At 34.7% G+C, this 16348-nt stretch overlaps 3 protein-coding genes across 5 annotated transcripts; 2 read left to right on the forward strand and 1 right to left on the reverse strand.

Moving 5' to 3' along the window:
- Positions 1-1351: 1351 nt before the first annotated feature.
- LOC107416999 (chlorophyll a-b binding protein 151, chloroplastic) lies at positions 1352-2382 on the forward strand. The gene is given in 2 exon segments (NM_001323867.1): positions 1352-1562; positions 1725-2382. Coding segments are annotated over 2 exon segments (795 nt in total). The 5' UTR covers positions 1352-1419; the 3' UTR covers positions 2377-2382.
- Positions 2383-2559: 177 nt separating this feature from the next.
- LOC107416998 (pentatricopeptide repeat-containing protein At2g29760, chloroplastic) lies at positions 2560-5378 on the reverse strand. The gene has a single exon (XM_048471848.2). The coding sequence runs from the start codon at positions 5226-5228 to the stop codon at positions 3171-3173; it is 2058 nt and encodes a 685-aa protein (XP_048327805.1). The 5' UTR covers positions 5229-5378; the 3' UTR covers positions 2560-3170.
- A 1763-nt stretch (positions 5379-7141) lies between these two features.
- LOC107416997 (pentatricopeptide repeat-containing protein At5g65560) lies at positions 7142-16014 on the forward strand. Of its 3 annotated transcripts, none has more exons than XM_025073080.3 (4): positions 7142-10692; positions 10863-10962; positions 11710-11786; positions 12836-16014. In XM_025073080.3, the coding sequence occupies exon 1, from the start codon at positions 7391-7393 to the stop codon at positions 10160-10162; it is 2772 nt and encodes a 923-aa protein (XP_024928848.1). In that variant the 5' UTR covers positions 7142-7390; the 3' UTR covers positions 10163-10692; positions 10863-10962; positions 11710-11786; positions 12836-16014. The 3 variants fall into 3 exon arrangements, with proteins under 3 accessions (XP_024928848.1, XP_024928847.1, XP_048327552.1); XM_025073079.3 differs by lacking the exon at positions 12836-16014 and adding an exon at positions 11899-12274; XM_048471595.2 differs by lacking the exon at positions 12836-16014 and having other exon boundaries at positions 11710-12274.
- The last annotated feature ends 334 nt before the right edge of the window (positions 16015-16348 follow it).

Consider the following 16348-nt stretch of genomic DNA (forward strand, 5'->3'; position numbering starts at 1 on the left):
TTTACTGAAAATAGGACTTTGCAGTTATTTTTCAACATCTCACTTTTATTTTCCATTTTTTTTATTTGTTTTTGTTTCTGCCTCTTAATTATAATTTATTTATTTTAGGGATTTGATATGATGAGGGAGAGCGATTTATAATTATATTGTATTGTATATGTAATTGTCGGGAAACTGATTCTCCGTTTTAGTTGCAATAAAATATATTTAAATTCTAACTTCTTTATATGTTTATTTCCTCCACTTTTAAGTTTTAAATTCCAAATGTTAATCTAAACTTTATACTAAAGTCTCAGTGTCCTTTACTAATGTAAGCATGCGTGTTTTTTACCCACTTGGCTTCCTCTTGTGATTGGCTTTGGATTTTAATTACAAATCCTTTTTTATTTTATTTTTTATTTGGCCATAAATCATTTTTGATTGACGAGAAACAGTGAAAAGTGAAAACCTTATTATGGATACATTATTTTACTGCATGATTGGACCATGAAAAATACTTAATTTTCGTAGTATATTCTTAAAGACTTAAACAAAATTTAACTAAAATAAATTTATTTAACAAAGTAAAATTATGTATGTCTTCGATATATTTTAAAGTATAAAAGATTATACTAACGACAAATTAATATCAATTAAGAAATAAATATCAATTGGAAGATTGATTTATAAGCTAATAATCAATACAATTATGATCGAATTGAGTTCATTTATTTGTTTAAAATGTTGAACAACTTTAAACCTTCAGTTTTTTTTTTTTTTTGCCTTTCTTTCCCCCCCCCCCCCCCCCCCCCTTTTTTTTTTTTTTTTTTTTTTCGTTTGTTTGGTTTTAAAAAAGGGGTTAAAGAACCAAAACAAACAAAAACCAAACTTGCGAGGTTGAGCAACCCAAAAGCAATCCTCACTTAAGATACGAAAAACAGAACTAAGAGGGTCACCAATTAGGCCTTTCTTTGGTTCAAAGAAGTCCACATCTCCCTTATAAACAAAATATAAAATAAAATAAAAAGCAGTAGTCCTATTATCCTAATCCAGATTTAAGTTTTTTCACTGGTCATTGTTTCAATATTTGTTCATTGGTGGGATGGACCCAGCCTTGCCAACAAGGATTTTCAATAGTCCAAAATACATATCTGTGGTCAGCATTCACTGCCCATGACAACCCACCAGCCAGATCTTTCCTTGCCACGTGGCAGACCCGTAACCTCTATTTGTGTCTCAGAAAATCTGCATGGAAATCCATATTCAATCTGAGGACCAATAGAATTCTGCTGATGTGTAGATTTCCTGATCCTCAAAATCTTCCAATTCCCCTTATAACGTCTCTACTCCCATCCAGTAATACCTCCACAGGCTTCTTTCACTCCGCCACAACTTCACACAGAAAAACATCAACAAAAGCAGGAAGATTTACATAACACCATGGCCACCTCTGCCATCCAGCAGTCAGCCTTCGCCGGCCAGACCGCTCTGAAACAGTCTAATGAGCTCGTCCGAAAGGTCGGCAGCGGTGGCGGCCGTATTACCATGCGGCGCACTGTTAAAAGTGTTCCCCAAAGCATCTGGTAACTGTCTATGCACTTTCAAGTCACATATCTATATGGAAAAAATTAAAGTACAAAGGCTTCTATATTACATAGTGTATATTGTTCATACAGCATTTTATAGCTCAGATAGTAATTTATACTCCAAATTCACTCACCCTCTTATGTTAATTGATTAAACAGGTATGGCCCAGACCGCCCAAAGTACTTAGGACCATTCTCTGAGCAAACTCCATCATACCTGACAGGTGAGTTCCCAGGTGACTATGGATGGGACACTGCTGGGTTATCAGCAGACCCTGAGACCTTCGCCAAGAACCGTGAGCTCGAAGTCATCCACAGCAGGTGGGCCATGCTTGGAGCACTAGGCTGTGTCTTCCCCGAAATTCTGTCCAAGAATGGTGTCAAGTTTGGTGAGGCAGTTTGGTTCAAGGCTGGTTCTCAAATCTTCTCCGAGGGTGGTCTTGATTACCTTGGCAACCCCAACCTAATCCATGCCCAAAGCATCCTTGCAATCTGGGCTTGTCAGGTTGTGCTCATGGGATTTGTTGAAGGCTACAGGGTTGGTGGTGGACCACTTGGTGAAGGGTTGGACCCAATCTACCCCGGTGGGGCCTTTGACCCTCTTGGTCTTGCTGATGATCCTGAAGCATTTGCTGAGTTGAAGGTGAAGGAACTCAAGAACGGTCGGTTGGCGATGTTCTCTATGTTTGGATTCTTTGTTCAGGCTATTGTTACCGGAAAGGGACCAATTGAGAACCTTTACGACCATGTTGCTGATCCTGTGGCCAACAATGCATGGGCCTATGCCACAAACTTCGTCCCCGGAAAATGAAAAGACCATAGATGGTTGGCTTCCCACTGTAACATTACCAAAGTTTCATTCTCTTGTTGAAGTTCTCTAGTATGGACTCCATCTACTGATGTAATTTTACTAGTACAAACTGCTTGTCCTGGAACGTTCACTAAAACCGCCATTCCTTTGTGCTAGAATTTACTATTGGTCTTACTTGCTGTATGGGTTTTTTTCATTTACTCAATTATTCTTCGCTGCAGTAGATAAAAGTAAAGTCGTTACAAAAAAATTAGTTTTCAGCTCAAAAAACAAAGTCAGTAAAGATTATATATGTTTTATAACTACATAGCAGGGGTTAAAAAAAAAAAGGAATTTGGAAATGCAGTAAGCCAACTATAAAAGAAAAGTAAAAGCATGAGTTATAATTTATGCACAGCAACAAAAGACGTACTTATCATAGAAAAAATAGTCACTGCAACACTTGCCCTGCAAATGATAGTGCAGCCTGGGTATGAACCTCCTGGAGTGATGATCTTGAAGGTATAAAATCAAACTGAAATGAACGGAAGATGCCCCAAAACTTGTCTCTTATAGGGGCTACAACCAATATCGATCCTAGGAATCCCCTCCGTGCTTACTAATAATTCTTCCAGCCTTCCTCAATAAGACTATGTTCAAAAGGCTATCCAAACTTGTTACCCAATTGAAACTGCTGGAAATGAATAACGCAGATGATTTATTTTATTTTTCACACTGCTCCAACCTCTTACTCCATAAGCGACTCAAAAATAAAATGCGACGAAGCCCCAATGAAAGACAACAAAACTTGATAGTTACCAAAAATCTTTGCAAGAACATAACCCGTTTTTAAAATGATGGAAACGGCTTGTATCTCTCACAATAATCTCTCTATTATAGATATCAGATAGGAGCTTTGTTACGGTATGGCAGTCATTACAGACACGAAGATTCTTTATGATCCGAATAGGATTCCCAGGTTCTACATTGATGAGACCGAAAGCAATGGCCAACCTCTCGCTGTGGTTTTCTAGTTCAGCTTCCTTCTCTTTCTCCCCTTCAAGACACAATAGAACTTGGCTTGTGTCAGGAACATGACCCATAGATAACAGCTTCTCTCTCATTTCTTTCAATTTAGAATATATCTCTTTTGTTTGTGAATGTGATTTATCACCCACAACAAATTCATGAATTACGCCTTTGTGCTCTATACAACTGAATCCTGGCTCCTTTTTGATTCCTCTCTTTTTCATTTGTTCTCTTACCTGTGAAACTTTGTCCCACTGACCATATGCAGCATACATGTTAGAAAGAACAACGTAGCATCCATTAGTATTTGGAGCCACTTCCATCAAACGATGAGCTGCATACTCACCAATGTTGACATTTCCATAATTCCTAGAACCACTTAGTAAACTCATCCAAATTACTTTGTTCGGCGTCATTGGCATACTGTCAATCATATTCTTTGCCTCTTCAAGATATCCAGCACGACATAAAATGTCTATTAAGCAACCATAATGTTCAATTGTGGGTTCAATACCATAATCGTGTATCATTTTATTAAAATAGTAACGACCAGTATCAACCAATCCCGCATGACTACATGCATTCAACACCCCTAGAAAAGTTATAGCGTGAGGCTGCATTCCAGCCTTGCACATTTCAGAAAATAGCTCAAGAGCTTCGTTGGCCATCCCATGCATTCCTAATCCTACAATTATAGCAGTCCAGTGCCCCAACTTCTTCTGGCGTATTGTTTTAAAAACTGTTTGAGCACTGTCAATGCTCCCACACTTGGAATACATTTCTATTAGTGATGTGCCAAGAACACCATCTAATTCAAATCCATTTTTCACCATGAAAGAATGAATCGATTTTCCCTTACTGAGGACAGCTAATCCTGAAACTGCAGAAAGAGCACCAAGCAATGTCACATGACTAGGCAAAAGACCATCTGACAACATTTCTTCAAACATCTCCAAAGCTTCCATAAACTTCCCATTGAACTCATAGCCAGCAATCATCGAATTCCAAGTTATTTGATTTTTCGTTGGCATCTGATGAAACAATTGGCGTGCCATCACAAAATCCCGGGATTTCATATAACCATTGATCATGGCATTCCAAGAAACTAGATTTCTGTCTGGCATCCGATTAAATATCTCCCTAGCCTTCTCAATCCTCCCACATTTTGAGAACCCATCAATCAGTACAGTACATGAAAAAGAATCCCTGTCAGGCATTTGTTCAAACAATTCCATTGCCAGCTCAACTTCCCCACACCTTGAATACCCATCCAGCAACGAATTCCAAGAAACCAAATCCTTATCACCCATTCCATCAAACACTTTACGTGCCGAATCAATCTCCCCACATTTAGAGTACATACTAACCAAACTACTCTGCACAAACTTATCCAAACCAAACCCAATTTTCAACGCCAACCCATGAATCTGTTCCCCTTCCTGGATCGCATTCAACCGAGCACAACCCTTTATCACACAAGGCAAGGTAAAAACATCAGGTGTGAGTTCATGAAGCAACTCATAGAACAGAGCAACGGCATCGTTGGATCTTTGGTTTTCAATGTAACACTTTATGATAATATTCCAAGATAACAATTTGGGTTCTTGAATTTGCTCGAACACGGAGCGAGCATAGTCTAGATTGTTAATTTTGGGGTCTGCGTAAAAAGCTAAGAAGCGAGAAGCCATTGAAGGGTGGTTGAAATTGCCAGTTTTGAGGGATAAAGCATGAAGCTGCTTTATCTCTTGCTGGGTTTTACAGGTTTGGAGACGAGAAAAGAGGAAGCTTTGACGTGAATCTGGTTGTTGAAGCAGGGAATGAGAAGGTTCTGTATGCTTCAGCATTTCAATGGCTAAGAGTTAGAACTGACTTTCAGTGGCTGAAAACAATTTGGTCTTAAAAGTGTTCCATTTTTTAGTTTTGGCCCGGATAGAGTACGAGAATTTACGGCAAACTATAAAATTCAATTGCTTCTGAAAATTTGGCCAAAAACAAATAAAATTACATATTCCCACACGGCTTTTTGGCTTTTAATATCAATTTTTAATCTTTGAATTTCTTTAAAACTTCGTTAGCTTTGAACTTCAAAAAAGCAAGCAATTAAAACATTTTGTTTATAAGTATTAATGAATATTGTACAGAAAATAAAAACATATTGAATTATATAATTTTCAGTCCAAAATAATGAAATTGTTGTTCATAATATATCGTTTGTTTTTTTGAAAGAATTTACAGTATAACATCACAAAACTAAATATATATATATATATATATATATATATAGTCCGTTTATGATTCAGACGGTTCTCAAGCGGTTCATAGTATTGGTGATGATTTTTCATAGTATTGGTGACGATTTTCTAAAAAAACATCATTAATACTATGAAAAACCGTCACTAATACTACAGTCATAATGCAGACCGTCTTTACTATAGAATTTTCGCGCATATATATATATATATATATAAATGTAGTACAAAATTACTTTAGAAATGTAATATGGTTTGACTTTTAAATTTTTTATTGTATTTTTTATTTATTTATTGTATTGTTATAATTTAGGTTAAGATCATATATTTTCAATCAATACAAACATTATTTAACGTCTATCACTTACAATTTATTTAGCAACAAAGTATAAACTTTACAAATCAATTGTTGACTTTAATGTCAAAGTTGATAATTGCTGTCATATCCAATTTTTTGATAAAGAAAATGTATAGTTATCAAGAAATAATAATAAAGAAAATTTATAGACCAAATTTATTTTGATGTCAAAGTTCAAAAAAAAAAAAAAAAAACTCTAATTTCCCTTTAATTAACCATATCAAACTCGCGTGTTCATTAATTTGGTTCAATGTAAAACTTTAGAAAATATAATTCAACATTCTCAGTTAAACTGTATTTGTTTGATTTCTGATAATATCATTGAGAATATAATGTTAAATATGTAGGCCAAATTATCTCTTTTTTTAGTTTATAATATATTATAATTTAGACAAAAAAAATCATTTATAACCTTGTTCAATTATGCTTGGAAAATAATAATAATAATAACACTCACAAATTCAAATAGGTCAAAAAAGTTAATTGTAAAATAAATAAAAAAAAATTAGCATTTCCTTTTTTTTCCATCTAAAATTAAACAAGCAGGTTAATTATACTTTAATAACTTGTACGTTAGTTAAATTGTACATTAAATTTTAGACTTTAAAACATTTCTTAATCTTCAATTTATAATTTGTTTTATATGAATTTAATTTTCAAATTAGCTAATAAAAAATGTAAAAATTAAACAAATTGACTAGTTTTTTATTTAAATATTGATCAATTTTTTTTCAAATTTTGTTTGTAAAGGAACAAACTAATCAATTATTTAATTTTTTTTTAATTTATTTAGAGAATATTTTAGTAATTGAACTAATATAAATATATTGTAATTTGAAAATTGAAAAGATAACATGAAACTATTAAAATTTAAATATTCTATATTAAACGGAAAGGATAAATTTAATAGTTAAATATTTTTATTTATGTTTATAAAAATATAAATTTGAATAATAAAAAAAAATTAAATAGTTTATAATCAGGTGAATTATTAATCCATATGCAATTTAACTAAAATATATAACATTAAAATGTAATTAACTAAAAAAAAGTAAAAGAAAAATTAAAACAAGTTTTTTTTTTTTTTTTCTCAAATATAATGGGACAGCGTCACAGCAAACAGCCCTATAAATTACAAACAACCCTAATTTACTGAACTGTCGTTTAACGGACCTGTTCAGGCATTTTTCTTTCTCACCGTCCCTCTCCTCCTCATTGACATAAGAGTATGGTCCTCCAATGACCACGTTCACCGAGTCGGCGAGTCCACCCACTACGCTCCCACCAACCCAACCCCCCTAAACCCCCCAGTTCCTAGATCTCTGAAAACCCAAGAACCCCCCCCCCCCCAACGTCTTCATCATGTTCCCCATCCCTCAATGAACTTCCACACCCCGAAATGTTAAAGCCCCCCCTCATACCCATATCCTCCATTCGCCTCCAAACCATTCAATTGCTATTGGGTTCTCACCGTTTTCTCAAACCAGCATCAAAATCTGAGCTTTCTTTCCAGTTCTCAACCTCACCCTCTGGACCTTTCCCGTATGTGATTTCGAGAATCTGTGACATTCTATGCGATCCCCAATGGGAAAAGAGCTCGGAGCTCCGGCGCATGTGCCACAATCTGGGAACCCACCACGTTTCCAAGATTTTGGAAACCCACAGGAATACGGACACGGCTTTGCGCTTCTTCTTCTGGGTTTCCAAGAGACGTCCATACCAGCATGACTTGAGCTGCTACATATCAATGCTGAATAGACTCTTGCGCGAAGGGGTGTTTGCTCCTGCGAACCATGTGGTGATTTTGATGATCAAAGCTTGTAGATATGAGGAAGAGCTTAAGCGGGTAATTTTGTATTTGGATGAATTCAGCAAAAACGGGTTTGAGTTTACTTTATACAGTTTCAATACGCTTTTGCTTCAGTTGGGCAAGTTTGAGATGGTTGGTGTTGCTAAAAAAGTGTATACTCAGATGCTAAATAGCGGGATTAGACCAAGCTTGTTAACACTTAATACAATGATTAATATACTGTGTAAAAAGGGCAAGGTTGAAGAAGCAAAGTTGATTTTCAGTAAGATTTATCAGTTTGATATGTGCCCTGATACTTTTACATATACGTCTTTGATTCTTGGGCATTGTAGGAATGGCAATTTGGATAAGGCATTTGAAGTTTTTGATCAGATGGCGAAGTCCGGGTGTGATCCAAATGCTGTTACTTATTCAACTCTTATTAATGGGCTGTGCAATGGGGGCAGACTGGATGAGGCATTGGATATGCTTGAAGAAATGATTGAGAAAGGGATTGAACCCACAGTATACACTTACACTCTCCCAATTAATTCTTTGTGTGAGGGTGGTAGAATGTTAGATGCAATTAAGCTTTTGGCAAGTATGCAAAAGAGGGGTTGCAATCCTAATGTTCAGACATACACAGCATTGATCAGTGGGTTGTTTCGGTCAGGAAAACTTGAAGTTGCTGTTGGACTATACCACAAAATGTTGAAGGATGGTTTAGTTCCAAATACAGTTACATACAATGCGTTGATAAATGAGTTATGTGTGGAAAGAAGACTCAGCACTGCACTGAAGATTTTTCATTGGATGGAGGGACATGGTGCCTTGTTAAATTCACAAACATATAATGAAATTATTAAGGGATTGTGCATGATAGGTGATATCACTAAAGCAATGGTTCTTTTCGACAAAATGCTCAAGGCTGGACCCACTCACACTGTGATTACCTATAACTTGCTCATTGATGGATATGCCAAATTGGGAAATATGAATAATGCTATAAGATTATTGGATTTGATGAAAGAGAGTAGATGTGAACCAGATCAATGGACATATACTGAACTTATTTCTGGCTATTGCAGGGGGTTTGAGTTGGATAATGCGACGGCTATGTTCAATGAAATGGTAGAACGGGGTATAAGTCCAAATCATGCCAGCTACACTGCTTTAATTAATGGATACTGTATGGAAGGGAAGTTAGATGTTGCCTTATCACTATATGAGAAAATGGTGGACAGTGGTTGCTGTCCAAGTATTGAGACATACAATGCCATTATTAATGGTTTTTCAAAAGATAATAGATTTTCTGAAGCTGAGCAACTGTATAATAAGATGACAAAGCAAGGATTGCTCCCAAATGTCATTACCTACACGACTTTAATTGATGGTCTCTGTAGGAATGGCAGGACTGACCTTTCCTTCAAGATTTTCAATGAAATGGTCAAGGAAAATTGTCTGCCAAATGTGTACACCTATACTTCACTGATGTATGGCTTCTGTCTAGAAGGCAAGGCAGATGTTGCGGAAAAGTTGCTTGAAGAAATGGAGATGAAAGGATTGATTCCTGATGAGGTAACATTTACCTCTCTCATTAATGGTTTTGTTATGATTGGTAATTTAGATCAGGCATTCTCACTCATAAGGCGAATGGTTCGTATTGGCTGTAAACCCAACTATCTAACTTACATTACGTTGTTAAAAGGGTTGCAAAAGGAATTTCAGCAGCTTACTGAAAAGGTTGTGGCACAACATGAGACTGTCTATGCTTGCAGCTCTGATGAGCAATATACAAACTTTGAAATGCTGTGTAATCTCTTAACTAGGTTGTCAGCAAGTAAGTGCGAACCGACTGTTGATACCTTTGTTACTTTAGTGAAAGGCTTGTGCAGAGAAGGTAGATGGTATGAGGCTGAGCAGCTGGTAGAATACATGAAAGAGAAAGGCTTGTCTCCCAATAAGGAAATCTATCAGTCTCTATTGATTGCTTATTGTAAAAACACAAAAGTGGACTCTGCTCTGAAAGTCTTTGACTTGATGGCAGTTGGTGGCGTTGAGCATCAGTTACCAATTTATAAGGAGCTTATTTGTGCCCTCTGCAGGGCAAGTCGGGCAAAAGCAGCTCAAGCAATATTTGAGAGCATGCTTGAGAAACAATGGAATGCTGATGAGGTTGTTTGGACGGTGTTAATTGATGGATTACTGAAGGAAAAGCAATTAGATCTATGCATGAAGCTCCTTCATGTCATTGAATCTAGGAATTGCAACCTCAATTTCCAAACATATGTAATCTTGTCCAGAGAATTTTCAAAATTAGACCTATCCGAGGAGGCATCTCAAATGGCTAAAAAGATAAGATTTTTCAGAGATATAAATTAATCGTGGTTCCTTTACATTGTGTTTGGAAGGAAGAAAGAGGATATGGAAAGAGGAAGGAGATGTTTTTAGCAATTTGGTGGAATGACTGGCTCGAGGGAGGGATAGTAGCCTCTCCTGCTCATCTTTTGTCAAATTATTTAACTTTTTTGACAGTAAGTCAGAATAGGAGAGAGAAAAACGAGATGCTCCTTTAATTACATTTTACCGTTACTGCTTCTCACAACTTTTACAGAGGTGGATACGATGGTAAAAGATGATCATATGATATTGTTTCTTCCTAAACCTTTCCACCCGACCAAACAACTCAAGGGATGAAGAATCTCCCTCTCCGTGCCCCTTTATCTTTCTGCTCCCTCTTATTTATGCAACCGAACATAATGTTCTAAATAATGAGACAGTGCTTTTGTGTTGTCTTTGGAAAGTAAGTTGGGCATATGTTAAATGAGATCAAGTAACCAACTGCTTAAGATGACATTTTCTATGCATGATCTTTTGCTGTGATCTCTATCAGCTCAACCGTCCAATAAATGGTGAGCAGATGATGCTTTTGAACCCCATTATGATTTGTTGGTTCTCTTTGTGTTTTTTGTTGTTTGTGGAAAGACCTTGCTTCTATGCTTACTTGTTCTGTGTTAAATTTTGTTTTGGTATTTTCTTAAAGAAATTTACTCTAATATTGTTTCTGTATTGAAATTGACAGGTTGGGAATGTATTAGAAGAAGGAAATTATATATAGATTAAACTGGAAGTCTGGTACACTGTCATTGAGGTGAAACTGCATGGTGCTAAATCTGCTAGAGGTAGAAACTGCAGCTCTTTTTAGCTAAATTTTACATGAGAAGCTTTACGTGATTTATGTAATTCCTGTTAATGTGTCTTTACCTGTTTCCAATGAAAGTTGAGTTAGTCTGCAAAATTTCTGAGCACCTTGGTGAAAGTTTCGCCCCTTTAATATGCATCAGAAGCGATTCAAACAATAGAAACATGCACGTTGGGAACAGTAGTTTACTTCCTAATGGGAAATATAATTATATGATGGTGTTAGTGTTATTTTGGAAATTTATTTGCTAAAGTTAAAAATAATAAATAAATAAAAACCAATATTTTGTTTTCACTCTCATATCATGAAGCAATTTTGGAACAGTATATTTGTTGATCTTTTTTGATAATCTGAATGTATAATCAAATACCCAAAATTCTCCCTGCAAAATAGACTACAGGGATGAATCTGTTTCTTTCTCTTTTTTATTTTTATTTTTTTATTTTTATTATTATTATTTTTTTTTTTTTGAACATTTTTCTTTTGAATGCTAAATGGTTTAATTACCAAAAAATGCTAAACAGTTTAGCTGCTCATTGATATAAAAAGCAAAGGCCTGTATAGATGAAAATCTGCACCACCCTTGATTGGCTCCTCAAGACATGGATACCTTGTTTGTTGTGGTGTCAATGTTTTTACATGCTTAGAACGTATTCTTGCTGGCCATATGTTTGTAAATGCAGAATTAAGTGTCATGCATTCTTGACAATATACATATACTTTGCAGGATCATGTGATGCCGTTTGGATGCTGTCGGTAGCTTGCTTCCTCTGTTCTCAGTAACCATGATAACATGATGCTAAGGTAGGTTCTATGGGACACTTACACTGATCATTTGGCTGTTTTTGTAGCCCACATAAATATAATAGCTAATCATTTATAATTACTCACCTAACAATATTCTTTTGAAATATAGATGGGTTTTTTAGTACCATACGTTGGTCATCTATTGATTCTATTCCAAGATTGCTAATAAGAGCATGAAGCTGTAAATTCTTGAAAAGAATTAACCATAAAATTTTTAATGGAGGAATTTTGAATAAATGGCTGAGTCTTGTTTCTGGATCATTGTACACAACTTCAGCTTCTGCATATTTTCTTTATACGGTTCCTCCTCCTACTGAATGCTTATACTTGAGTTACATTCTATGGGGAAGTTGTTTATAGTTTTGAAGATAAATGAGAAGTTCCTCATCAAAGGGGATGTATATTTTCCTGTAGCTGATTACAATTTTGTTATTTTTCAATTTATTATTGTTTTATAAAAACAAATTTGGAACAGCTTCAATTCAGCTTTCAGGTTATTCATTTTGTTCGATAATTTCTCTAGAACAAGTCAATTTTTTATTTCTTGCTAATACATACATATGCACAAAAACTAATTTGATTGTCCTTCCACAAATATTTTATTTTTTCTTCGTTGTCCTTAACTAATCTTTGATCTGGGGTATTAATGTACTATGGAGGTTTATTTTATCTTAATCTGCTGCTGATAATAATAATATAAAAGAGTAAAATGTTCAAATTGAAGCTGTTTTTGCTAGGATTATTAGGGAAGAAAGCACAAAACAGAAGAATTAAAAATTAAAAACAAATGAAAGAAAAGAAAGCCATTAAATGGAGTGAAATACACACTCTCTCAATTTTTTTTCTGATGCATGTATGCCTTTTTCCTGGGATATAATTTTTCCTTTTCAATTTGGATTTGAATGGGAACAAAAAGCTTTTATGTATATCATCGTTTTTTTATTTTTTATTTTTGGTAGAAATCTTCTCTTTCAATTTGGTTTTATATATAAAACCATTACACAGATCTTCAAGCTTTTATTTATTTTAATAAATGTATTCGACAGAGCCCAGTGACTTAGTGAGAATGAGAAATCAATGGACAACTTTGGAGAAGATGAGGCAGTTTGGTAGACATATGGATAGGAATTAAGAATTTGGTAACATTGCAATATCATAAAACCTACTAAACTGCATTGTCCAACCTCATCTTTTCCATGAATCTATCCTATATACTATATAGAATTGTTGTGTGTGAATAGTTGCAAGCATTGGATTCAATCCTGATGAGATGCATTCTCAGAGGAAAAAAATAAAAAATACACCATCTCTTTCAAACTTTGGATGCTTTCTTTGCTTAGCTGCCTCCGCAAGTATGTTTGCTTCTTTAAATATTGTCCAAATCCAGTCACGTCATGTGATACTTGATTTATTCTATCATTTCACTAGTTTTAGTGGACGTTTGATAACGTTTATTTATTTATTTATTTATTTATTCTGGGCTTTTCTATTTATTGGTTTTGGTTTTTTCTTTTCAATTATGTGTAATTTGCTTAGTTCAAATGTCTGTTAGTGTTAATGAATGGTAGTTAAGAGTTTATTGAGCATCTTAAATGGCTATAAACTTTGGAAAAAAAAAAAAAAAAAAAGATAATAAGAAACGTCAACACCAAATTCAAAACCATAAAACCATGTCAAAACCATCTTTAATTTGGTGCTTGTATTTTCTTTTCCCTTCTAATTAATTGAGATGATTCACTAATACTAACATTTGAAGTAAGCATATTATACACAAGTTAAATAGGAAAAACCAAAAACATAAACCTTATCAAAACGATGCAAATTAGGAAGAAAAGAAAAATGTTTGATAAATGTTTTGTTGAAAGTGGTGGGGGGAATTGAGGCATTATTTACCTCCACTTTTGCTCTTGGCTACAAGTGTTTGGTTTGATAGGAAGAAACAAAGAAGAGCAGACACTATAGCAAAATATTTTACCTTGTTTTAATTGCGTGACTGCTTTGTTTGGTCCACCAAAACCAATCACTTTGATTATCGTTTGATTTTACAACCTTCTTTCATGCACAGACAAATTGCTCTTTGTCAGTAGCTCTTTGGGAGTTATTCAAAAATTTGAAGGAAGTGATTTTTATCTCTGTGGCATGCATGCTTTTTTCCCTTCTTTTTCTTTTACTGATATCAAACTTTTCATTTCATCCAAACACTTGGGTTCCAAGAAAACCAAAGCATACATACTCTCCATAATTGCTGTCACTCGTTCTTTTTCCTTCCCTGATTAATGGCTAGATTTTTGGCAATTACAATAGAATTCAGGAGTCACATTACAGAGTTTAATCAGAGAATTTAGATTCTTATTGTTTTGACGGTATTTTATTTGTTTTTAACAAATAATACACAATCACATCCCTTGGTTTAAGACCAAATCACCGACACTACGGAATATTTTGTTGTTTATATATTTTCTGGTGGGTGGGAAATGATGTTCTAATCTTATTCAACATTTGATCTTACGGTTCTGAAGGGCAAAAACCAAAAGGGTGGGGGGAGTAGATGGACCCAGTTTCCTCATGATTAGGCTTTTGCATGTAAAATCTTTGTCAAATTTCGGTAGAGAGAGAGAGAGAGAGAGAGAGAGATAGATGAAACTTTCTTTCTTACCATGTTTGGAACATGAAAATGCTAAATTTTCCAAGAAAGCTTCCCATCTTTTCATGCTTATTCTTAGCTAGGATTAGTCCAAAAATTAAAGGAATAATTACCATGTTTCTATTTTAGCAAAATAAAAAAATAAAAAATTACCATGTTTCTAACATGATTATTTTAATACCTCCACTGACTTCAGCTTTATAAGCAAAATGCATGAACTTATACAAACAAATAATAGTGTAAACCTTTCTGAGGATTCCTTTTCACTTTTTTTCCTCCATGTGAGATGGGGTCCTAATAAAGAGCACCAACACTCCAAAAAATATTCCTTCCAATCCTTGTCTCTTCTGCATTTCCTGTGTAAACACTGTTCTGTAGCCTTTAAAAAAATGCAAGGATAAGTTCTTGGAGTTGAAAACAAATACAGAATGAAAGGAAAAATCCCTTCCCAATTCCTCCAAAAATATTTGTAAAATCAAATGCCAAAATAGTCTTTTAAAAGACAAGCAGACACAAGCATTACCTAATTGATGATTCCCATTGAAACTCACTTCCAAATGCTATTTTCCATTTTCATTTTGGACTCTCTCTCTTACACTTTTTCTCTTTAAAAAGTCCTTTTCCCTACACTTCCACCAACCCAACCGTCTCTAGACTAGCCTTTGAACCTTTCTCTTTGGATCTTTTTGCCTCAGCAGCCGATTCTCATTAGTATTTAAACACTCAATATGCACAAAATTAATTATCAACAGCAAACGTAGCCTTCTATATATACATTTTGTATGTATTTTATTTTTTGGCACTTCAAAATCCAAATATAGCTCACACCCACCAAATATTACCTACTCCAAAAAGCTCTTCTTCAATGGGTAGGCAAAATGGTGATCCAACCATGGTTAATTCCTCCATTGCTCTCTTGCAAGAGAGGTTCAGACAGTTGCAGAAAGTAAAGGAAAGAAGGGAAGAGAGAGAGCTTCAGAAATTTTTGTCTGAAACAGAAAGGGTTTCCAATTTGGATCCAAGTAAGCAGTCTTTCCAATCCGAGACGATTTTTCCTCATGATCATAGGAAAACTCCTCAAGAATCACTCTCCCTTGGACTTGACTTGCAGTCAAAGCAAGCTGATCTTGATCTTTCCATGAAGACAGAGACCTTGACAAACCCATGGTCCTTGAATACAGCTTCCTCAAGCAGTTCAAAAGGCTTTGAGAATTCGGAAATCGACACCTCTCTTCATCTGTAGATCATAATTTTCTATTTTAAATCTTTTTTTTTTTTTTTGGTTAAGGGTATTCCTCCTTACGTTTACTATATATCTTCTACCTCTTTTTCTATATACTAGGTTTGTTTTATTTCTTTTTTTTTATATATATATACATATATATATATATATATATTAAAGTGAGGGGATTCGGAAAACAGCATATTTGTCACCTAGGTTATCCCCTGTATGCTAGGTTTCTTAAAGGTTATTTTCTTCCTCCTCTGTTTATGTAAGAATCGAGGAATAATGTAGCAAATTTGTATTCACCCCAAAAATGAGCTTTTTCACTGATATTATATTCAATGAATATTGTATAGAATGTGCATGTATAGGGGTGTGTGTGTATATATATATATATATATATATACACACAGAACTTCCATGGGCGTGGCCACCAAGGAGGCTGCAAGAATATGGATTTTAGATATCGCTCCACACAGAATGGAAATGGTGCAACGAGATTAATGATTCTTTTTTTTTTCTTTTTCTTTTTTCGGATGGGTCAAATTAATCATTTTGAAATGGTTAAGGTCTATTTGAACCTCTTCCAAGATTTGACTTAAGCAATGATGAACTTTATTATCAGGTTTCAAAATCCTTATTGAATTAAAAGATGAGATACAGGAATAAGCTCCTGTTATTTTCTTCCAA

The sequence above is a fragment of the Ziziphus jujuba genome, chromosome 4 (assembly GCF_031755915.1).
Source record: "Ziziphus jujuba cultivar Dongzao chromosome 4, ASM3175591v1".
In the NCBI taxonomy this organism is placed as follows: Eukaryota; Viridiplantae; Streptophyta; class Magnoliopsida; order Rosales; family Rhamnaceae; genus Ziziphus; species Ziziphus jujuba.